Genomic DNA, 25,725 nt, shown 5'->3' on the forward strand with positions numbered 1-25,725 from the left:
GTGACGGCTTTAAAATATCATTTAATTGAACAAAACTGGAGGTGCTCGCGGCATTACAGCAAAGATACAAACGAAAAGGTAGAACAAAGATAAATATTAGACATGAAACGCGAATTAAGAAAAATCGAGCAGTCAAGAAAGTGAAAATGAACATTCATTTGACAAATTCATCTCGTGTCGCATAATGCCAATTACTGTAATGAAAGTGATAATTCGACTAAAAATTGCCAGAAGAACATAACGTGTACATGGATGTAGCGCGATATATTGTACATATGTCGCGATATAGTACATATCGCGATAATTTTATATGATTTGTTTTATTCGTCGCACTCTCGTTTCTCGTTGCGAACAACAAACGGTACCCAGCGGTGATTTGCATAAATGTTTTTTTTTTTACAATTTCACATAATGCGATATTCCATTCAAAATAACCCCTCCATAAAGGCGTCAAAAAAACTAAAGTTTTTTTTATATATACGCTAGATTATATAAAGCCGAGATATATATTCTCGTGTCAAATTTTTCAACGTCTTCTCGATTGAAAAATTAGATACATACCTTTTTATCGTTAAAATACTTCAAATAAATCTGCTTCCGAATGGGACACTTTTCGGAATATTTTGTATGTAAATAGAGCTTACAAGAAGATCCTTCGTATATATTCATCTTCGTCGACTAAAGGACTTCGTGAATATATGTGCATCCAGACTGCTGCTGTGACTCTTAGTAAAATTACGATGGCCGTATAAAGCGGACAAAGTTGGGACGGCAAAAGTATTTCATTTCTCGGATGGAAGTTCGCTCTCTTCCCCATCATCCTCCCTACCTCCCGCATGAAAGGCCATATTATCCCGAGCGCGATCTATTAAAATTTTCGCTGGATTTTGTCAAATTCGAGGATAGCGCTCGACTGAGAGGAAGATACGTCTTAAGCAATATGAAATTTAGCCATCGCTAAAGTTTATATTAATTTTTCAACTGCTCGACACGCTTCAAAATCCGGATCATCCCGAAATCTAGAAAAGCTGCTAGAAAGCAAACTAGAGCGGCGAGTGAGGAATATTAAGATATCGATACACTTTGAATTACATTGAATGACGAAAAAGAAAAAGAAAAAGAAAAAAAAAAATTTTCTGGCGAATTAAATTTTAATAAACAAGGATAATGCTCTCCTATTTCAATTCGAAATAAATTTCTCGTCGTTCCAAATAAATAATTCGCGACATTGTCGATTCAACTGCACTGTAACGCGAAATGGGTAAATGTACCGTATAAAGAATTATCCAAATGTCCGTATTCTTTTTACACTTGAAAAAACATATTATGTAACGGCGGGGAGCTAAAAGCTTATTACGCTCGCTGTATTATTAACCTATTCCCTTTGAGTTTCGTCGCGGCAAGAAATATGCGCGGGATTTTATTTCGACGAAATTGGTGAATAAGAATTGCGAAAGGGAAAGAAGAACGTGAAAAGCATGCTGCTGTATGCTTGCTACTCGCGAGTAAATACGTATAGTTACCTACTTTAATAATCACCGTACAAGGTAGAATGTGCATGGGAGATTTTAAGCTTCCGTCGACATTTATAAAACATAAAACTTCGATAAAAACGGAAAACTCATTTCCATCGATCTTACCTATTTAATATTTTCATCAGACTAATATTTACTATGCCGCAAGCAAGCTACAGATGCGAATGTAATTACGGATAATATTGTACGAAGAAAAAATACGAGGAGAGCCCAGTGAGTTTTTATTGTCAATTTGAGTGGTAGTTGCTATTAATAAAATTGCTAAGTAAATAATTGAACGTGAAATTTTGTTTCCTTCTGCCTTTATACCCGATGTAGATTATAATTTCTGGATTTTCTTTACGCTAAATCTAGTATATCTATGGTATATTTTGAAAAATCGCTCTACTCTTGATATATTTAATTTGATCAAGATCGCGTATATCTGGCATGAAGAAAACTGCATATTTAAATATTATAAAGAGCGACAAATCATTTAACGCATTCTACAATATTATATAAATAATCGACGCAAATCTCACGCGTAACGCGGTAACATACGGGAAGGTGTTAAAAGCGACGAGAGAACGTACCGCAATTAAAGAGGCTGTCAACTGCAAAATGTATTAGCAAACGAAGCATGCGGAAGGCGAGGGGAGATGGGGAGGCGCGGCGTCCGCTTTACGTTTAATCGATTCCCTTTCCGCGGTAATCCGCGCGCCAAAACCGCGCGTTGGCGGGAAGAAGCGGGTTGTGGGCGCGTGAGAGAGTAAAGGAGAACATTAGGTAGGTAGGTAGGTAGATAGGTAGATGGGTTAGATATATCAGAAACTGGAGCGTACGTAGGTGAGCGGAAGACGCGAGAGAACGCGTCACGGACGACGTCCCGCTGAGGTTCCGCGTTACACGCAAGCGAATGCAAAGCAGAGAAAGAGAGAGAGAGAGAGTAAGAGGGTGCGGAGGAGACGGGAGGGCGGGCGTAATTACATTTTGTCGCTCGTCGCCCGGATTTCCTTTGTTACATTAGCTGCTCCCCGTATTCTACGGCGCCTAAAGCCCTGGATACGTCGTCGGGAGGTACGAGAGAGCGCCGTTAATCTTTAACGACCTGAACACACTGCGGATCGGCACGGCGGAAAGGGAGAGAAGAAGTGTCCGATCTCTCGGCAGGGCGATAGGAGCGGGAGAGCTCGAGAGAGGGCTTTGTAATCGAATCTCGCCACCTCCTCTCCTCTCCTCTTCTCTTTTTGGTGGCTACCGTCGCCTATAGCTACCGTCGTAGACGATGCTGATCCAGTTTATGCGCGGTCAAAGCCGGCCGAGAGAAAGAATCTCGTTGTACGAGCGGTTACTAAGTAGATTAGACGAGCGATACTTTTCTCTTACTCGTTAAATATTCCGATAAATATACAAGTCGCGCGCGATGGCAAATATTTGCGATATGCAGCCTTTTTCTGCAGCAAGATGTATATCGTTTTTTTTTTTTTTTTTTTTTTTCCGATTATGTCCAATTCTTTATCTGATATTAATATATAGATTATATATATACACTTTCTTATACGTTTTAGCATTTAATTTAGTTTCATTAGTTCACTATAATTTTTAATCTTTTAGCAGCGCCACTTAAAAAAATTCCTTTTTAATAAATTAAAATTTTCGCGCAACAAGAATGATAGAATGAATTTTACGAAAATTACAAGATACATATAATATTACGTGTTCCTTGGGATGGATTGTACGAAGATACACTATATCTACTTTCCAAGCCGTCTTTAACTATCCAAAAGGAGTTGGGCCGTGTCCGACGTCGTTATTGAAGCGAAGCTTAGGGTAACGCGGAGTGCTATGCGCAAAAGCAGCTTACGTTTAGCTGGATCACTCGACCGAATCGCGGCGATGAATCCAAAGAAGAGTGACGTTACTCTTGGATACTCGCTGTAATCTCCCAAAGAGCAGCAGAGCGCGCAATGTACGGGAAGGCGTGACGATTTCGAGTTACGTCGTTCGTTAACGGATCGGTGGATAGATTCTGTCGAGTTTGCTGCATTGATCTCGTTTCGGCGTGTTCGCGACATTCAAATCGCGTTTATTAATTTCTTTCGTCGACCCTTCGATGCCACGATAACGTTTGTGTGCATATACATATATGTAGATATAAATATACAGAAATAAACGCCTAGTATCATGGAGTAAAAAGAGAAGGAGAGAGAAAGTGGAAGAGAAAGAGAGAAGAAATAATTCAGCGGGGGGTGGATGAAACGGAGAGAGAACTCAAGGATGGCGGGGATCGGTAATGGAAACAGGGAATGGGATAATTCCGCGAGCCGCGGACGGACGCGGTAATTGCGAATAATTGCATTGTCTTCGAGTCGTTCGCCCGAATGCCGTCTCTCTTGCTTCGTTCATTTCTCTCTCTTTCACCTCCGGGGATTCTTCCTTTCTTCCCATTCCTCATGCGCGCGCGCGCTCGCTTCTCGGTGAATCGCTTCGGTACGAATTGAGAGTCGCCCGGTGGAAACTCTCTCATACCGATTAGGAAATCTCGTTCCCTCGTCTTTCTGTCCACCAACGCGCGACGAGTCCGGTTTCCGGATCGCGGTTTAATGCCAACGTGGAAATTACGCTCCGGTTGAAGAAACCATTGCTAAAAGAAGAGCTGCCTCGTAATTGATTTCTTCGAATCGATATTTATCGGTGTACTCCTCTGTTTTGAAATTATTATATTTCACTCGAATCGTCGTCACGTTATCGCCAAGCGACGACTCGGATAATGGAGATAAAACGCAGCTAGGAATTTATTTTATTTGAAGGTATATTGAGACTGAAGGAGGTAGAAATAATTTTAAATTTTGAATTTGAAGTAACAAGAGATGTGAAGCTTGACGTGTTTTGTCTCTTCTCTTTTAGCGCAAAATTAGGATATTAATTCTAAAACTATGCATATAATTTTTTTTTGATCCGCTGTGTCATCTGTTTCTCCATTCTCTACGTTAAATTTGCAACAAACGTTCTCTCAGAGATGAAATTCTCAGAGAAGAAAGATGGCACCCCAACGACAGATCTTGGATTCCTACGTAAACTACGGCACGTGCGAGGCGACACGTCGGGATTTTGGATAATTCCGCACACGCCTCCAGCGAGAAATAAATTTCCAACCGCGCGATCGAGACTACGGGGCAAAAAGAAAAGGAGAGTCTCGAGAATACGACATTTTCGAAGAGGGGAAACTTGGTAAAGTACTTTCGATATGTTCAAAGTACAGCGGAGTTTCGCGTAGGATATGCCTGAAAAGATTCTCGCGCAAGCTCTCTCTCTGGCGTTTGTACATATTTTACGCAAAGTGCCGCGATCCCGAGGATGCAAGTGATGTAATGCGTTATTACAAACCGTTAAAATTCCTACCACTTATTCATGCGCTTTTAATTAACGTTGCAATATAGCAACACATTGAACACATTAAACATATGTATTATACCGCTATAGTTGTAAATATTCTTCTCAAGATCTAATTCTATTCAGCAAACAAGAACGGTAAATGTCTTGATATATTCTTGATAGATATTATCTTTTTTACTTTTTTTTTTTCAATTTTAGACAGCTATTTTTGATGTTTTAAGTCGCATAACTGAGCAATATTAAGAAATGAAATTAGTGAAAATTTAAATGTAAATAATTAATATGAATGATATGATGTCCGTACAATTTCGATTCTGATTCGAGTGAATCGTGCCATTTCGCCAGGCTGGATTTTGCCCAGCGCGTATATCATAAATAATCTTCAGACGCGAATTCGCCAAACGAATACAATAACTCATTACATAAATGCATATTCATCAATTCAAACGTGTTATCCAATAACTCATTATCGCCACGCATTTATGTGCGTGACATTTTCAAACGCGACTTCCAAACTGCTTCGCGAATCTGTTAGCAAAATCTCACATCGCAATCGCGCAGCTTATATTTCTCATCATGGCTCATCCAAGTCCCGAACAAAGCGCGTCCCGCCTTAAACCGGTTGTTGCACCAGTCTCGCTCGTTAATTCGCATCGTTGCGTCGCGGCATCGTCGTCGTCGTCGTCGTCGCCGTCGAAAATTTTAGCCGGACAGGTATATTTTGCATGCATTTCGCATGGCAATTATATGACGTGGATGCGCTCGAATGTTCCCGGACCGGCCAGCCAGCGTCCGGAAAAGGATCGTTCAATTTAGCCCCGCACCTTCATTTCCGCGAATGGACGATGTCCGGAGAGAGGCGCGCGGCGCATACCCTACCGGCTAGAAGAGGGTAAAAGGATCGCTCTCTATCTCCCGGCCATCTCGAGTTCGAGTTTAACGTTCGCCCGTAAACTGGACGACGTGTCTAATTACCCGACGCAAAGCCACCCTTTCTCCCGCGAAATACGCCGCTCTCACTGACCCCGCGCGCTCTCGCGTTCTCACCCCTCGTTGCTGAACGCACCCATGGACTTTCTGAATGCGTACCTGCGAATAGAGTAATTTTATACCGGTGATGTGCGACTGTGCCCGAGGGGTGGAATTCTTTCCTTTCGTTTGGCTAAACCGAGAAAAGTTTAAAAAATTTTCTCCGCTATGTGAAATGTCGAAAATTATCCTGAGAGAAATTTACTCTCGGATTGCGAAATCAAATATGATATATTATTTTTATCTCGAAAATACGTTAGTGTAAACTAGAATTTTTACACAATTATGCTGTCGGCAAGATATAATTTGATTTAGAAGTAAAATGTGATATCGCGCGCAGGACCTATTATGATGTAACTTGAGAACAATTTTTTTTTTTCGTACGTCTAATCAAACGAAATATATGCGAAATCTAAAGAGGAGTACATTTCAATACATCGATTTATAGGCGGTTATTATCAATGCTTTTAGAAAAATTAGAATCAGATATTAATGGATGAATTGTTTGCTTCGTCAGCTAATGCAAGAGTAGGCGAGAGGGAGGGGGGAACAACACGCGAGCTGATGTGCAACTATGGACGAATGAGCGTGGTCTTGATTGGTGTTCGGCATGGAATGGTTGGCAAGGAATACTGGCAGGAACCGGAATGGCAACTTGCTAATGAGGGATATGTATCACTTTTCCGATAGGTGGGGCGGACGCAGATCGTCGCTAGTGGATGGTTGCAAACTGCAATCTGGGAATGCTGAATCGCCTCCGCGATCCAATGTACCGTGAATCAGGGACGGTAAATCACAATATAGCCATGACACAGAGGAGACACTTGTCAGGACGACCGATCCGCAACGAAGATGGATCTCTAATCGAGAGCACATCGGAGATCTTCAAACGTTTTTTTTTTTAATCGCTATTTTTCAAATTCACGGGTAAAATTCACCGTTAGAGAGTTCGCGCATATTGATAAACAATAGTAATCGAACGAAAAGTTGACAATTGTTTTATTATTGAAAAATGATGAAATATTGTTGGGTAAATAAAATAAATTTCATCGTTTATCGTTTATCAATATGCGTTTCCATATATATTAGCTCAACGAGCGCGTCTTTCTGATGCTAATTACGTGATCGACTTTGTAATTACCATAACAATTATCATAATTAGCGAAGCGGACGGATCAGAGTATGGTTTTCTAGGGCTCTCGCGATTATCCCGTAGAAATTTGGACTTAGACTTAAGCTTCCGTTATTAGTTTAATGGCCGTTTAAATACCGGGCTTTAAATAATAGCACTTAGTAAGCGCGTAATAGTGGAAGATGTAAACGATGCTTTGTACGTCTTTACAGAATGCCTGTAAATGCACTGCGCGTATTACGATGCGCTTCGTTTCGACAAGATTAAATGTAATAAATTCTACCGCGTAAAGGACGCGCTATGATTATTTACCTCGTGATACTTAATCCGCGGACGCTAACTTTTATGCATCTAAATTCATAATTATCATATTCATCATATCATTATCACCCGTGTCTTGCAAATAATGAAGTGTATAAATAATATGTAATATCATCTCGTACCTCTCAGAAAAGAGAGAAGCTTTACAAAGCGATAATTATTATAAAAAATATTAAATCGCAAAGTTGTGATATAATCATAGTAACTAATATAATAGGATAGTTAAAATTTGACTTTTCACATATAGCTCTATCCAATTTGTCTCGTATATACGCACAACTTTTTCTGTTCAACTCGAATCACCTAAAGATAATCTGTTTCCAACGTTACTGTGTGTAGCGACAAATTTCTTTCCCTTTAACGAACACATTCTCGACTTTCGATCGCTGGAACGAGATCACGCTACGAGAGAGAAGCGTTGACCGGTAACCCCCTCCCTCTTGACACCGCGTACAGGATGCAGCGTTCTACCCTGCAAAATTACCCGCACACAAAACCGCGTTCCTCTCCATCGCGTAATAGAATTTACGGTGCCGGCACGTACATACACGTCGTCCGTACATTCGCGATGCATCAAAAACACCGACGAAGATGTAGTATGCGATAACACGAAGCGGCAATTACTCTTCACTTTCCGCGCGCGGGTCTCCCCTCGTCGCGCCGCCACCTCTCTTTCTCTCCTGTCTATCCTCTGCCATCCCCCTGCGTGCCCGACGGCCGATCGATCTAACGGGCCGGGCGTAACAGACGGAAAATCCGGTGAAAAGCGCGCGCGAGCTCTCACAATGAGGCGGCAACACGCACACACGCGCGCGCGCGCGCGCGCTCGTACACGGACGCGATGCAGACGTCATTGTTCCGGCCGGGTCTTTTGTCAGTGGAACGAATTACTGTTGCTGTTTAGAACCCTCTCTCATTTGCTCCGGTTCTCACCCTCTAGCCATCACCGATACGCGTTTTCTCCCTCGCAGCATCACCGCGACCAACGGATCCTCTCCGACGCCCTATCAGCGGCATCTCGCCCCGCTACCATCCCGGTCCACGTTGGTATAATCGCGGCAGTCTTTTCAGAGCGCGTTCTACGTCGACATTGATAATCTGATTGTAATTACCGTTTGTTTCACGCGTCGCTAATTAGCGACGATTCGGCGAAATCGTGCGCGCCAGCGCATTTCTCTCTGATGTGATTATTAATCCATAGCACAATGATAATTCTTCCTTACATTAGTGATATTATTCATAATTATTACCATTTTGTAAACGTTTGCGCTTACTATCTCATTTCTTTTTTCCCAACTTTATATTAATCATACAATTTTTACCTTACTATACGTGATTTCATATAAATGTGATATCATTATCTTATCGATTACATTTTTTATCTCATCAAAACACTTTAGCTTTTACGAAGAAGACGTAACTTTTGGCACATTTATTCTATTCACTTGAGAAAAACGTCAAGTTCGTGCGTCATGCACGAATGAAGGAACCCGATCTGTCTCATCGAGCTTTGAGATGTTCGAGATATTTTCAGGGAATCGAGAATTTTGGAGGAGTCGCTCGTTCGCGTGTAGAATCATAAATCCGCACGGCGTATTCGCGCGATATAGCGACGAATTTTGCTATTCGATAAGAAACTGTTGTACGAGACAGCGTAATTTCGCGCATACGACAATGCGCGTAATTCACGAGCATATCTATAACAGGAACGGGGGATAAGTAACGCAGACGCATCATTCGCGCGTCCTTTATTTAGAGGCTCCTTTTGCGAAAAAGCTTTTACGCAAAGTTCCCCGAAGTCCTCTCTCCGTCCGTGCTACGCTGACTAACACGAAACGCGCTCTTCGTCCCTATTTTTCGCGATGGTTACGTCACGACGATAATTTCCGCAGGCGGAGATAAGTTTTACGCTTCACGCTTCCGCGCGACGCCGTTGTCGCCGACGTTTGCAAACGCGATGCACCCGTCCCTTTTAGCGGTCGCACTTTTTTATACCCTTTGCATTTAAAATATGTATTCATGCTACGCAGAGAGAAAAAAAAACAGAAAGAACGTAGCGTAGAAACTTGCCACTTTACTCTCCTCTATCGTCCTTCCACCTTTTTATTTTATGTCATAATTCTATTATATTTGTAATTATATTTTTTTATGTCGCTTTTACGTATTAGCACTTGATTTATATATCTCTTGTTTTATTTTTTGAGAAGCCTCATATAATTATTATACAATCTCTATGTAGAGTAACTTCAAATGGAGACTCGAGTTCTGATAACTATTCGATAGTGAATGTTCGCGTATATTTCGCGAGATTTCGTTCACGGCCACTCCGATGTGAATCGTAACTCCGTGGACGCTTTGCTCTTCCGCGAGAGAGATGGAAGAACGACGGGAACATAATTTGGTGTTGGTAACGCATAACTCCGACCAGTATCTATCTGTCAGATAAGACACGGCTCGTTGTATTCGGGTCGACGATGGATGCAGAATTCGCTCGCTTCGTGGAGATATGGGATTCTATCCACCTATCTATCTATCTACCTCTCTATCTCACCGTCTCCGTTTCTGTGCGCCCTCGCAATCTCTCTCACATCTATCTTTCACATCCCCCTCTGTTGCTCGTCTCATCCCCTCTTTCGCGACCCCAACATTCATCGATATGCGGTTGTTCATGCCGCTGGCGTACAGAGAATGGTCCCCGCTAGAAAATCATACGTACATGTCCGATCGGCGGGCGAGTATGATTAATTTACGCAGAGTTAATTCCCCGTCGATAAGCGTCGGAAGCGAATGCCGGCTCACGCGATTGGTTCATCCGCGCGTCATAAAAATTTGATATCAAATAAGCCGAGGCGCGTTCCTTTTATCAGATATGGTTTCCCTTTATTTTTCGCGCCTGCGCGCGACACGAGTTTACACGCGTATATCTTGGGGAAATATTCTGCGATGCCGCCGCCGCCGCCGAACTCTTTTTATCAGCTTCGATGTGCCGTGTAATATTTTACAAATGTCGTTGCGCGCACATGTGACCGTGCGTCATAAAAATCGCAGATTGCGTCCGCATCGCCGACGTCTTTTTTTTTTTTGCTTAGTCGATGTTGGTTTCTCCCTTCTATTCACCGTGTTACTCGCGCGGAAAAAAAGTTTACTCGTATAAATTTCTTAGAGAGAGACTCTCGAGGACTGAAATTGGGGGGGAGGGGGGAGGGGGGGGACACGCTCTTTTTATTCCGCAATAAATTTTATTCCGGATGCAAATGTCACGTGATATTGAAGATTCTGCAAATATTATCGCATGCGCGCGCTCATCGCGAGCGGGAAATATTGATTGCAGCGGATGTAAGCTAAAGGCTTGATTTCCGGTGAAAAATTACCAACCAAATTGTAAAAAATAATAGCTTGAAGTGGAAAAACTTCGCGAAATAAAATTGTTATCGGAAATATATTCCGCGGGCAATTTGCGTTGTTAATAATAACATACGCTCATCACCGATATAGGTACACATTCGCATCTCGATCGATACCGTTAATACGTCACGATTGATAAATAATGCAGGCTGTCGTTTCTCGGATTAACGTAATCTTCGTACGCAAACGAAAAAGTATTAAACCTTCATTCAGTATTATATCAAACGCGAAATCTCGGGATTGAAAGAGTATTATACGTTATCCAGATTGTTCAACGGTTATAGCACTGCGTCATCGTGTCAAAAGCACGGCGTGCGCTTCGAGCGCTATTCATAGAATCGTTTGGAGAATTTCATATTATTAAAATAATGGTGATTGATAATGATAAGGATTGATAAGGATTTCAAAACCACGTTCATAAGTAATGCAGTAAAATAATTAAATTACAATTAGCACGTTCATTTGATATCGAATATTAATGGTTTCCATTTGGACAGTAAAAGAGAAAGAAAAGGAGCTCCCTTTTAATCTCTCGTTCTCTCTCTTTCTATTATATATTAGCTGTCGGGCTATTATCAAGCCGAGCAGTCCGTGTGCAAAATATCCACGTGTCTAATCGAGAAATAACTAGAAATAATTAATTTCATTGGCGAAGTTAATCCTTCTCAATGGCATTACACGACCAGAAATATCCCGCACGTGTCGTTCAAAAATAAGCATTAAATTGTTATAATATCGAGATATATAGTGATTCATCGCTTTTATATTAACTGCTATTTTGGTATCATCATTTTTTAACGATATTCTTGTTGCGATTAATGGTGTTTCTATTTTAAGATCATGCTATAAAAAGATATCAATAATATATGATTCATTAATTATGAAAAATAATAATAAAAGCTCCAATTTTTTTCGGATGATGTAACGATATAATGGAGAGCGTGCGTCGTTTAGTTTCACGACCTAAAACGAAGCGTCATAGCATTTTTCTGACGCAATTTCAAACTGTCAGTCTTTTCAAGCAGTTGGCAAATAACGTTGGGCATCGGAGAAATATCGTTTCCGATTTTTCCTTGTCCTATACACGGTGTTATATTCATTCATAAACACAAAGCGAGGAGGGTATATGAACCGTGCTATCTTGTCCGATGATATCGCGTGAATTACCTGAAGGGAAAATCGATACAGATAATCCGGCGAGTACTGCTGCGAGTACTGATGATGCTGGGTCTGATACTGATGGTGATGTCCATAGTACGATTGTTGCTGCTGATACGGCTGTTGCTGCTGATGCTGATGCTGTTGCTGTTGGCGTGGATGATGATGGTCATGGTGATGCTGTTGACGATGGTACCAGCCATTATTGTATCCATCCATGTCATGTAACCGGAATCACGCTTTGTCGGTTCGAACGCGTCCGCGATGCGACGCAAAAAACGAAACGGCACACACACAGATGGAAAATATATCAATCATCTATCGGTAGAGCGTGATAATTCGTTCCTCGAGAGTGTTATCGGACGGTATCCGCGGCATTTCCGCGCGAAATCCGCGATGCCTCTCGGTATTATAGCAATAAAACGCGATAGCGATTCTAATGACGATCGGAGAACGTAGATTCGCGAAATAGAACGGATTTTTCGACTTGATTAGACGTTATTCCGAAATATTAAGTATCATTAATCATCTCGGTATCTCGAGCGTTCGATTTCCTCGGTTAATTTTAACGGAAGATAAAATCTCATTGGCGAGGATTCTTCGAATCTTCAAATGCTTCGATTGCGGCTCGTAAGATCGAGGTCTTATGCCAGGATCGCGACGATCAAACTCTTGATGGTGTCTTGCACTTCCGGCGCAACTAGACTCGCAATAGCTGATGACGACAGACCAACTAACTCTCGAAATTCACGAAATCGCGACGAGAAAGCCGCTGGTGGTCTTCCTCCCCACTCCTTCATTTTCGACCTGGCATTTTACTATTCCTCTTTTACGTGCCCTCGTATCCCCAGTCCTCCTCAACTTGCTTGCGTAGGACCGGTCGGTCTCGCGAGTTTTTGTTCTCGCAGGGGGTCGTTGGGAAAAGCCGACGCACATCAGGAAGAAAAGGGGTTACCGACATACCACTCTCGGCTAGGTCGGGGAATTCCTTTCGCGCCTGAAAACCTGCCGGTACTTCCTTTTCCTGATATGGCGCGGCTCATCCTCCCCGCTCGCGGAATTATGCATGCCGAATTGAATCCTTGAAAAACGGGGGACGCGGTTTCGGGATTGAATCTACCAGTCGATTCGGGGTAACATTTAAATCGCCAGGACAACGACCAGCCGTGACTACCGCGAATTTTTATAAGAGCATAGGAATGCAGGAAATTGCATATGGAAACGAGATTAAATTAATCGTGTCTGCGAAAAAGATGTCCGTCGATTGGAACAAAATTTTCGCGATTAAACATTAATAACATTCAACAAAGAAATGCAAAACGTGTTTATACTAGGTAAATTAATTAGCTTGCAAACATCGTTTGCGGAAAGAGTCGTATATTGGAAAATGAAACAAATTTTCTGCGTTCCCAGCGTTAAATAAAAATTTTATTTTATACTTATATATTTTTTTCATGGAATTTGTGAATAGCGCGACACTCAAGGTGCAAGTTTCTATTTAGATAGAAATATCTTGAAACGAACAAAATGAATTACACAGAATAGAAAATAAATCCTGTTATCAGAACCGGAACGCCAGAAGAGAAAGAAAAATCGACATTGTTATTTGTCTTTCTAGACTGCATCTACCGAACGTTACGTGTGCAACAATGTCTATTGATATTTTTACTTTCTTCCCGTTCTCTACCCTACAATCTTCTTGTTTCACGTATAAACAGGTTATTCAGGGATAGTAATCGGGGATGGTGTGTTCCATGGGGGTCGCTATTGGAAAGAGTTGAAGAGAGGGGTAGCATAGGAATAGCGAATTCCGGACTTAGTAGATCTCACTTTGTCAAATTCAAAAGAATAAATCGAATAACGTCTAGAAATATTTTCAATTGCAAGAAGTAGATTTATCAAATTCTTAAAAATTCTAGAAAAAAAAACACAGTAAAGAGAGGAGGAGAAAAAACAAAATATATAATCTATCTCCGACTTAAATATTATTTTCGAGAACAATAAGAATATATCAAATATTTATATGTTTAATAAACCTTAAAAAAAAGAGAAAGAAATTAGACATTATATTGTGAATTTGTTAAATATTGGAAATTATATTAAATGCCAATTAAAAAATTTAGAACGATAGAATATATATATATATATATATATATATATGCGCAAATTCAATAATTTATTCAATAGTTTAATATAGAAATTAATTAATTAAACGTTAATTAATCATCGAGAATTGCTGCAGTTGAAACTTTTGTAAATAATATTTCTAGACTATTGTTCTCTCTCTCTCTCTCTCTCACTCTCTAATGAGAAACATACAAAACCGCGGTAAAGTTCAAAAGTATTTTAATTTTACATTAATTTTAATTTTATTGAGACTTATATACGAACGAGCTATTGAAAAACATTCCTATCAAAGAATGCGGTAATCGAACGATATTCAAGAAGCTGACGTCAGCGTTCCCTATCTAGTTCCTTCCAATCGGCTGTTTTCCACATTATGAAAGACGTACGAGAAAACGCGCGTTTGAGAATAGAGAGTAGCAGTTGAATGGATTTTGCCGCCCTTCAAGGAGAAGGTGCAAAGAGCCATGTATGTGCGCTCAAGAAGATGGAACGAAAAAAATGCAATGCTCTTGCTCGGAAAAATCGCGAGAAGTCCGGAGAAATTGAAAATCGTCAAGTGCGACACGCTCTTCGCGCTTTCCATCGCCGCTCATATCTCGAAGAGTATTCACGGATGTATTCCTTGCGGCAAAAGTCAGTTGAAGTGGACGAAGGAAACTGTTGGAGTAACGAAACGAGCTGTCTTGAAAAAATGTGCGTGTGTGAAATCAAACATCTATAACAAAGCGCGTAATCAGAAATACTGTTTAACAAATCTATAATAATCGCGAGCGATATTCTCTAAACTATTTTTTATTCCCTCTAAACTACTTTTAGACTTAAAATAAGTACATCAATGAAATAATTGTTGCTCTTTTCATTACTTATAAAATATAATAACATAATTATGCGCAAAGTTGGTTCCCAATGATCAGAAATATGGAAACTTAAATTTAGAATAGTAACCATAACTATATCTTTTGTGGAATATAGAGCGGGGGGGGGGGGTCGAGGGGAAAGAGGAAGGGTATTACGAGAAATGTATTGAATGAAGAAACAATCTGCCGTGAATCAAAGCGACGTGATGGCGAATACTTTTACCTAGCGCCAATTAAGTGCCTCGCACACTCTCTCGAACCATAACATTCGCCGACACGTAAACAAAGAAACGCCTCGGCAATATGCAATCGTAATTTCTCGACGCTCTTTGTGCGACGTGACGTCATTAGCTCCGTCGCGAATCATTGCGATCTCTTTCTCTCGCTCTCGCTCTCTCTCGTCCTCGCGCGCGTTTCTGCTTTTTCCCTATAAACATTCTACCATTGTTGCACCAGCAATTTTCCTCACTTTTCCGTTAGCTAATTAAAGTCGTAGAAACGCCTATGTACGCCGTGGCTTCGATTTTGCGTGAACTTTCATAGATGCCACTGGTCAATTTTTCCCGCTACAAGGGTTTTTCGTTCGATCGCTGACGCTGACAAAAGTTAACGATACGGAAACGTATCGGAACTACTCGGGAATGATTTGCTGGCAATACGCCAAGAATCGAAATATTAGATCAAATGAAATATATTGATATATTTCATTTTCATCAAAGATGTGATAAAAGTTTCTTTTATATTAAAAAGTACGTTGAAGTACGTTATTTATAATATGACGATAAGAATTCAGTAATCGAGAAGTACATATTGTAAATATTCAGAATTTTTCACTTCACGATTTGTTTAATTTCCACACACACATATAGTTCTCTTTTAAAAATTTACAAATACACACAATGCTAGAATTTTATAACTTTGCATTGACAATGAGTATTTGTATTATTCAACATACATATATATATCTATTCTAGTTTTAATTTTATTCCGCATATCTAATGTTGAATATTGCACAATCATATATATATTATTAATGTTTTCAATGCCCGCTGCAGCTGCAATTGACGTTAAATCAATGCTTTCCACGACACAAACTTATGTCATTACGACGTTAAATCTGTCACGAGATAGAATACATGATCTTTTTCTTTTGCTTTCTCAATAAAATTTTCAGCGAATCAACGAGCTTAACGAGTTTGCAGTCAATCATGATATCGGAAGGAGTATTCGGGTGAAAATAACAAAATTGCATTTGTGCGAGAACATACGTACATAATTGGTGCGAAATTGAAAAATTGCTTCGCCGAAAAAACAAACGCGGTTTTTGTCGCGCGGCAAATGCACACAAACTATCAAAATTAAACCGACCAAAAATGTCAAACGCGGGTTGGCAGCGTACCTTAATGCGCGTTGCACGTGATAATCCGAGGGCGTTATGGTCCGCTTCGCGATACGCGTCGATACGCGTAGGAAGCGGGCGTGCAGATTAAAGGGACCTTTGTGCGATTGGCTTGTGTGCGCGCCTACATGAATTCGAAATGGAGATAATTACGTGCGCGAGTTTGTAACGAGTCCATAAAGCGCGGCGGGCCGTAGAATTGGTCGAACTTATTGATCGAGCGTGCGCGCGCGCTCGCTTTTTATTCCCCTTCTCGCCCCGTCCTCTCACCGACTCGTTCGACGTTAATTCCACTTTGAATAAATATGAATTCGCGACGCGCGGCTTTGCGATAACCCCGGGATTTCCTTTTTATTTCCTCGTCGCCTCTTCGATTGGCGCGCGAGCGCGAGAGAACGCAATTAACCGCCGACAATTCCGCGAGATCGATCTTGTTATGTAAAGGGCGCGAATTCACGCGTGTGTCTCTCGCGGATACGATTCGCATAATCAAGCTATCAAGTACTCGCGAGAAAACGTCGATAAGTGATTCTTTGAGAGTTTAATTTTTTTCCTGTAAAATATTTATAAAAAAAAGTGACAGCGCGGATGACATATAAACACGCGACAACGCATCGTTCGTGTTAAACGAGCAGACCTCACAGAATTGTTTTTACACACACATATGTAAATAATTATATATATTTATTTAATCCAGTTAACACCACTAACAAATGTTGAATCAACTGATTAATTTGAATAGTTATCTCTTTATTTTTCTCCATCCGTCTAGCGCATTGTTTTCACAAACATGCGAAAATCCCAGATATTATAAATAAAATATAATTATAGGTCTTTCATGTTGTTGACTGCTTCTGCTTGTTGAAAAAATTTGGGATAAATCTGATTAAAACTGTAAAATGTATTATTGCTATTAAATTATTTGTTATTCCTATATTCTGATATTAAATTATTTATAATTGTATATTCTACACGTATGCAAAAAAATAGTAAACAATCTATATCAATTAAATATACGATGCCGAAACAAAATCATTTAAGAAAGAAATCATTTTTACATCTTCCGTAGAATATAAATTTTTATTCACTAATGAATAATATTTAGATTCGAACCAAAAATTCATGGAGATGAATTCGCATTCTCGCAATATACTTCGAATGTCTTTGAACGTGCACCTGAAAGCTTTCCCTCGCTTGCTATAAATGTCTTCTTCTCTAGTCTAACCCACTAATTAGCATCTCAACACGCTACTACTCTTCAGTCATAGACATTGCTAGCTTTAACGCTACTTTGCAATTATAATGAGTCTCAAAGTGCATTATATATCTTGAGGCATCACCGTGAAAGAGAGTATTAGAATTGTGTATTTCGTAATATATCGCGGTTTTATATCGGACTCCTCGACAAGTTCCGAATGGATCGTTTAAGTCGGTTCCCCATTACCATTGATGACGTAAAATTGCAATGAATATAAACTATCACAAGATAGGTATATATCGCAACTATCACGAAAGATACGATTCCTATTCCGCTTTCTTTATATTCGAGTTTTAAAAGAAGAAAAACATTAAATCTGCTCAAATTAAATCTAAGCATAACTAGTTGTATAAAGGAGTAGTATAAAAAAAATAACTAAAAAAATATTCATACTTTTCAACCTTTATATCTGAATATGAGAATCTTAATCCACAATTATCAATATTTACTCGCAATCTTGCAAACATAATTTTTGCTCGCTATTTTTTCTGGTGCCTATTTTTTTTTTTTTTTTATGTTATATATAGAAGGAATGCACAAATCATTCTCAATCAAGATACTACCGAGGCGTGCACTGTGTTTCTCGTCTTTCCAAAGACCTTCCCTCCTTTTCACCTCCTCCTGGCGCGCTCGCGCCATTGAAAGCGACCTGCCAATTAATTCCTACCTCTCTCTTATCCGTTATACGCACTTTGAACAACTGGAGACACGGTAGATAGCTGCAATTGGATACTAGTATTCACTTTCAAGAGTATTCTCGCCGCGCCTTTGTAATCACCCTCGCGTTCTGCTCTCCCGTTTATGCATCGAGTCCTATCCCTTCGAGGCCATCTCCACCCTCTTCGTCATCGTCTGTCCCAGATTACTTCTTCCTTCTCGTTCTTTGTCTGAACGTAATATAACACATCAACAAAGAGATACATCATTTCGACCAACGACAAATGAAGACGTCTCGCGAGGCCGCGAAATGATTCAATCTCCTGATGGAGTTTGTAATTTGGATGTCTAATTGGTGAAAACCAGTAAGCCGCTTATATATCGGGAAAGGGAAAACTCATGGTGTACCGTATCATGGAAAATGGTCGCGATAGTATCCAACGCGCCTGTGCCGTACACAAATGGACGCGCGAGCCAAATTATCGACGCGCGGAAGTCTAGTGAATTATTATCGTTATATGACTGTATACGCCCAGGGCGATGCAAAATTTCCTTTCGCATTTGCATCGCTTTGAAGATGGCTGCAATATAGATAAAGAGATCCTATCGATATTAAATATTTCGAGAGTTAACGCATAAAAAAGTCAAGCCTTCACCCGTGCGTTTCGAATTTCATGCATTAACTATTCAGACTTGAAAGATTCAGTGTAATAAATTGATTGTTTCAAAAAATTTAAAAAGAAGGAATTAATTTTTTTTTAACTTAAACATTTATTATTTCTTTAATTTTTATAGCAATGAGCTAGATAATCGTTAGATTAAAAATTTTTTAATTCGTGAAAATTGAACTCTTATTAATTAACTCTGGCAAAACTTTAAATTAATTTTTAAATTAATATTCTATTAATTATAATTTCAAATTCTCTCGCTTTTACGATATTATTTTTTCATTATCTTGATATTCTTGATTGCATATATGGCCGCCGATATCATCTCTCATTTTCCTTAAAAAAACATAACATGTTCTGTGCTTTTTTTCATCCAAGATAGATAACAATATATATCATGATATTTTATAAATACAATTCGGGCCTCTCTCGAGCGGAGATGTCGGCGTTAAAAACGCGTAGCAACATCGTCGGAGTGAAGTTTATATACCGTGCCACAGGATTATAGCGCCGATGAAAGCAGGATTCTTGCGATAACTCGGTTCGTCGCGTATCGCGAGCAAACACGGTGGCGAATTGAACGGAGGCGCGCCAAGTATTTTCCAATTACATCTTCCATTAACGATCCTGCCGCGTGTACGCGGCGTCCGTCGGTGAGGGTCGATCGAAGAATTCTGCACACCGTGGAAAATTTGCCCAGCACCGTATATACATTATTAATTAATCTAGATAGGAATGTCTCTCGCGCGCGCAGCGTTGTAATATCATCGCTTCCAAGCAATATATTGTATATGATGCGGGAGACTTGAAGAGAAAATATCGAAGGGACAACAATGAAGAATCCCGATGAGAAAAGATGATAATTTAAAAAATAGATTGACTGTGTTATATTATAATGTCGGCAATTGTGAAGTAAATAGACAAGTGTTGAGCTTTTGTAAATAAATAATATTATTCGACAATAAATACACTGTTTAATAAAATGGAATTGTAACATGTATATCATATAAGAAATATATAAACTTGTATAAATTTTGATCAACAATTTATTGTCAAAATCTCTTAGAGAAATAATCGTCTCTCTGTTAGGCTTAGAGATACATATCATCTAAAAGACAAGATGTACGGCAACGGTTTTTCTTGATCCGGGGACAGGAAAAAGAACGAGGTCGCGGCGATGTCGGGCGCATTAGCATTTTCGATATGGTTTAAAATTTAAATCCCACCGTATGTCGGTGAATCGCGGAAGGAACAACGGAAGGACGAGTCAGGAAGCGCTATGCGCTGTCCCTTTAAAAAACCATCGCGTCGCGACGTTTCACGACTCGGAAGTTCGTGGTCGTAGCACGCGTGCACTGCCAAACAGACAAGCATGAAGTATCGTAGCGAGAAGCCACGAGGAAGAGAGGTGAGTGCGGCGAGGAAAGAGAATCAAAAGAATAGAGAAAGTAAAAAAATAAATAAAAAGAAAAAGAGGCGACACGTGAAAAAGGCGCGAAACGTGGCCAACGGGCAGCTGCTCGTCCCGATCGACGAGTTCGCGCACATAAAACCGACAATAAAATTTGGAACACGGGAAGGAGGCCGCACGTGCCTGTGATTTTTCAAGGCCGTCAAGAGGCTCTTCCAACGTACGAAGAGACACGAGAAATCGCGATTCCCGACAGCCATTGGTTCGGAAAGCGAAATTTTTCGGGCCGCTCGATCGTCATTGGCGCACGTGACAAGCCGCGAAGGAGAATGGGGAGATGCGCCGGATCGCATGGGGGTCCCCTTCCCGGTTCGTTGGGGGTCTCTTTAGGAAGGACCGATGAAATTCTTTCGCGTAACGGGGTGGACGTGACACCGGTCGAGCGGGTTCGACGGTGGGAAGATACGTTGTGGAAAGCGCGTCTAGTCCGTCCGCGATCGCACCCCTGAGGATTTTCGGGAGACCTGCTTCCCTCCCGCTCCCTCCTTTCTCCCGCCTTTCTACTTCATCCTTACGGGGGGGCATACTGACCCCTGCGAAGCGACCGGACGGAAGACGCCGTTGATGATGGGTTATTTAAACGGGGCATTGAATTTTTACTTCCGCCGTGAGGAACGTCACTCTTTCCCTCTCTCTCTCTCTCTCTCTCTCTCTCTTTCTCCTTTTCTCCTTTTTTCTTTTGATAAAGGATGAACCAGCGCACCTTGTCTCGGACCGCGTCTTGGGAGCGCGTCGCAGCATCGCGCGCGATTTATTAAAGAAGTCATATATTATAAAAACGCCTGGTGTGGCGCTTTCTTTCTTTTTATGTTTTGGTATCAAAGGGCGCACGGCGTTGCTCGTATTGTATTACATGACGCTAAAATTTATCTCCACGACCCTCTTGCGTTTATTAATGGAAACGGTGAGATAGTGCGCGCTCGCTGTGGGCAGCCGTGTAATATTTGACGAAGATACCAACATCTCCGCAGACGCGGAGTCTGCTCGTTGGATAAATATTTCTCTCGAATTCATCGTTTGAATATAATTCGCTAGGTCCGATATCGTTTCAGAAATTTTCTTGCATTTTTCGACTTTTCAATGTGTTTAGAAAGCGTGACCTACATCATGTGCACGAATTGTACGATCGTTTTTTTTTTATATATATTTTTGTTCTCATTTAATATTAAAATATTAAAACTGTAATTTTTTGGTACATTATACTGAAAGTATAACGTACCAAAGCTAATTTTTCAAGGAATATTCTCAATCAAATTATCACAGTTTACAAAATTTATTCCGTTTACTTTTTTTAATGTGAAAAAAGCATTTTATCGAATTTTCATTATTACAAATAATCTCCAAACTGATATCCGTTCCTTCAATTTTCATCCTATCACATTCTAGATCCCTTCAGTTTCTTCAAGTTCCAAGTAATTAACAACCGTATACTGCGACTAAATTAGATCACGTATGCCTCTTGCCGTCCGCCGAATGAACTCTTTCGAGAGTTGGCGTCTAATCAACAACAACATTGTCGGATACGAGCTTAGCGACGAAGCCGAGATAACTCGTTTCGTTTAATCACGACGATAAGCCGCGGTTGTGGCGTTCGCTCGCTCGCGCGCGCGGAGAAAAGGAGTTGCCGCCGTCGCGCCGGGTGGTAAAAGAGAAACATCGGGGGTGAGCGAATTGAGAGCGCACTTGAGTTTACCGTCGGGAAATGGGCCGGGTGTATGCTCGCGCGGTAATGGGAAATGCGACAGATGCGAACGGCGACAGTTTCGCGATGAAACTATCGCGTCGTATAAAGGGTGAGCCGTTGTCGCCGTCGCTGCCGCTGTCGCCGCCGACGACGTCGAGGATGAAGGAGGGTGCGGGCCAGAGGTAACGTAGCCTGCAACCGACAACATAAACTTACGATAGCGCGAACGACCGCGACATGAGTCGGGGATGGTCGGAGCTGGGTTCTTTCGAGAACCGGGGTTTATTTCGCGTCGACATTCGTCGCCGTATCACGTACACGCGTCTTGGTAGCGGTAACTACAGGCCGTAATTCTTATTTGCGCGGCCGCGTAAAACGTGGGTATTTTGTTCGGCCTGGCCATCCGAATGTCTTCTCTCCTCAAAGGAGAGAGGAACCCAATAGAGTTGACCGTCCCGCTCTATGGTCGACGGTACTACACCTTCGCGTAGAAATTCTGCTCTCGGTTATCGCTTCGCTTTGAAATTCTAATTCAATTCGGGCAACGATGTATGTAAATTCACGATCGCACACAAAAGAAGGAACTTACATGTTGCGATGTTGTATTTACTTCACCAAATAAGACGTTAGCGATCTTTCGAAGCCGATTCGCTTCAACCTAGATTTAAATTCACGATATCTTTCTTATATATGTAATATCATTAATGTTACATTTAACACGATACTCAACCACATATTATATTCTCCTATCGATGCTTATCAAATTAATTAATCATGGCTTTTTAAACATATCTTTTTTTGGATTTTACTTCGGGATGCAGAAGAGAAGAAAATTAAAGACGTATTAAATATACATCGGGGGATTTAACCAGCTTGTTCAAAGACAGCTCTCGTTCTTCCAAAGGCAGTTTCACGAGCGGCCATGTAAAAATTTCATTTAAGGGTTAACGAAACATTCCGAACTTTCGTTTAAGTAACGCCAACTTGACTATATCACGTCCGCCTGTGGAACAACGAGCGGCGTACCAACGATCTTTCATAATTGAGAAGCTCAACTTTTAGACTTCCGCCAACCGCAATTTCGCGAAGATACAGATTACATCCTTCCAAAGTTACCTGTTAAATTACTTATACCGTAGAGGCGCCGAGACGTAACACTACCGTTATCGCTATTCTTATTAGAGTCTAACTATCTCTACGTCTGCGTTTTCTCCAGTAAAATGTATATACACCGCCATTCAATGTTAATCGAATCGAATTCCTGTCAAGCATAATAGCATCGGAATTTAATATTAGCGGAGTCCTCTCTCACCTGTTCGTCTCGAAGCTATTTATAAAACGCGATATTTTTTTAAACGTTCCACGGATTACTACTACTCGTTATACGCTCTCGATTATCGTTATATATCCAAGTGTCGAGAAACATCCGGATCATATTTTAATGACGAGACTCATAGTCAAACTTCTTTTTATCATCAGGACACGATCGTCATCGCCGAATCCCTCGCCGAGTTTAATAAAAGTCGTCCTTGCGACGAAATATCTTTGTCGACTGATCCGCTTCTTATTTATTATTGTTGCCGCACGCATATAGGCAACGGTTTATTAACAAAAGAGAAAACTTTCACAAGAATGAGTGCCAGTTCTGATCCGTTCGAATCCTCCGTTGAAGAAGAGGATTTCGACACAAGTCCATATATATGTTAACGGCGCTCATTATCCGTGATTTTAACAGCTTCGTTCGTTTAGGAATTGTCATAGAATTTTTTAAGTTTTCTGAATCTTTTTCTTTTTTTCCCCACAAAAAAACATTGAAGAAATAATTATCGTAGAATATTTTCGTTACATGTCTTAATAAATGTTTTCCGTTTCTGTATGTTCGAAGAGCTAAATGCCTCAAATTTAATACTTCCGCAACGTTAAATTAATATAAATGCACGACACGCGTTTAATATACTTGCATTTAATATGCGTGTCACCTCGTAAACGTAATGAATCGGAGTCTACAGGAACATGTACGCGTTATGTGAATATTTACGTAAGTAACAAGTATCAACCGAGAGAGTAACTCGGACGGGGGATTGGGGAGGGGGGGAGGGAGGGGAAAGGCAAGGGGCAAGGGTTATAACCCAGCAGTTATACAGTTACGACGTCGTACCGGGTTTGATATCGCCGGGATATGTCGCATTCGAGGAATGCATCGCGTTTAGTGCTACCGTGATTTGAAAAACACGTAAAACGTCAATAGTTGACATGCTCTTTGTTGATCGTCATATACTCTTTTAAATCCATATCGATGGTCTTTCAATGATAACGATAAAAGTAATATAATTAAAAATAATGATAGAAATATCAAGGTACGAGAAGAAATAAATGAGAAAAAAATCAAATGTAATTAGCATTAAAAATATTTCGTTTGTGAGATTTTTATCTCTCTCTCTTTTTTTTTTATTTATAAAAATTTTCTTCAATATATCATATATATTTTTTTTTTAATTTACTACAGCTGTATAGATTTAATTTAATATTATTTATGTTAATTTGTTGTACCTCATATCATTAGAATATAGTACAATAGGCAGTCTCTCGTAAAAGAAGGCCTGACGCAGTTGTACGATCGAGGTAAACTAGTAACGTAACACGACGTGATACGCATGCCCCTCGAGCGAGCATTATGCCAAAGCGGTTGTACACGAGATCGCGTTATTCGCGGCTGAGAGACTCCGTTGCCAGGAGATGACTAAGAAGCCTTTAGTTACGTCCGCGATATGCGATCGAGTTTGCCGGTACACGTTCTCTCGTGACATTTCCTCTATGTTCGAGAACACGGCAAGATACATAAATCTAAGATAATCGCGTGTTTGCGACGCGATTCGCACGTGGAATTTCGCGATTCGCTCTTCCGGATGTGTGTTCGTCCGATTGCATACACTATATGACACACACACACACACCAGAGTGTTGCGAGTTCAGTGTCGTAAACAACGGGTTTGTTCACGATATCAGAGTAGCATAAGAAGGGTAAATGTAATCGAATTAATATATAATTGCATTAGCGCAATCACGGCAGTATGTATATTTCACGGACGATATGAATTTAACGTGTTCGAAATGTGATTAGTATGAACAGTGCATAGATATAGTCCATAGATATCCCCCCCCCCCCCAATCATTGGGATTTGTAATGCGAATTCGACATGTAACGATGAATATCTATTAGGTAATAAAATAACATCGGGAGAAGCCAAAATGTAATTTGCCATGTAAACTGCAACTATACAGCAAGTTGTAACTACGTTTAGTAGCTTCTCCTCACGCGTAATAAAAAAGACGTTTCTCTCGCGTCTCGGATATAAGACCGACGAACAAGGTAACGGAATTTCATTGTTCCCGCAATGTACTACGATAGTATATAGCGAGCGGATCTTTGCACAGTACTCGAATGTATATATTTGTAGCTGGACTAAAACGGAACGGATCATAAATATACATGGAGATACGATGAATATTCTCGTGCGCCGGGATCTAAAACTGACGGGTAATGGCCGGGACGTGTTTACGATATCAAAGTGACACAAGAAGGCTAAATATAACCATTTAATGGCGTACTTTGTGGGTCTGTCAGTACTCTGCGTTGATACCACTGCTT

The 25,725-nt window shown here is 40.6% G+C and overlaps 1 protein-coding gene across 1 annotated transcript in view; it reads right to left on the bottom strand.

Annotated features, from left to right (window-relative positions):
- LOC138941807 (zinc finger protein 541) overlaps positions 1-25,725 on the bottom strand; it is a 356,780-nt gene that overhangs the window by 24,127 nt on the left and 306,928 nt on the right. The window contains exon 10 of the mRNA XM_070311688.1: positions 11,965-12,189. Within this exon, the coding sequence (XP_070167789.1) occupies positions 11,965-12,189 (225 nt within the window). The remainder of the gene's footprint in view (positions 1-11,964; positions 12,190-25,725) is intronic.

This window comes from Polyergus mexicanus, unplaced genomic scaffold (assembly GCF_030449975.1).
Source record: "Polyergus mexicanus isolate NDT 795.1 unplaced genomic scaffold, iyPolMexi1.0 SCAF_2, whole genome shotgun sequence".
In the NCBI taxonomy this organism is placed as follows: Eukaryota; Metazoa; Arthropoda; class Insecta; order Hymenoptera; family Formicidae; genus Polyergus; species Polyergus mexicanus.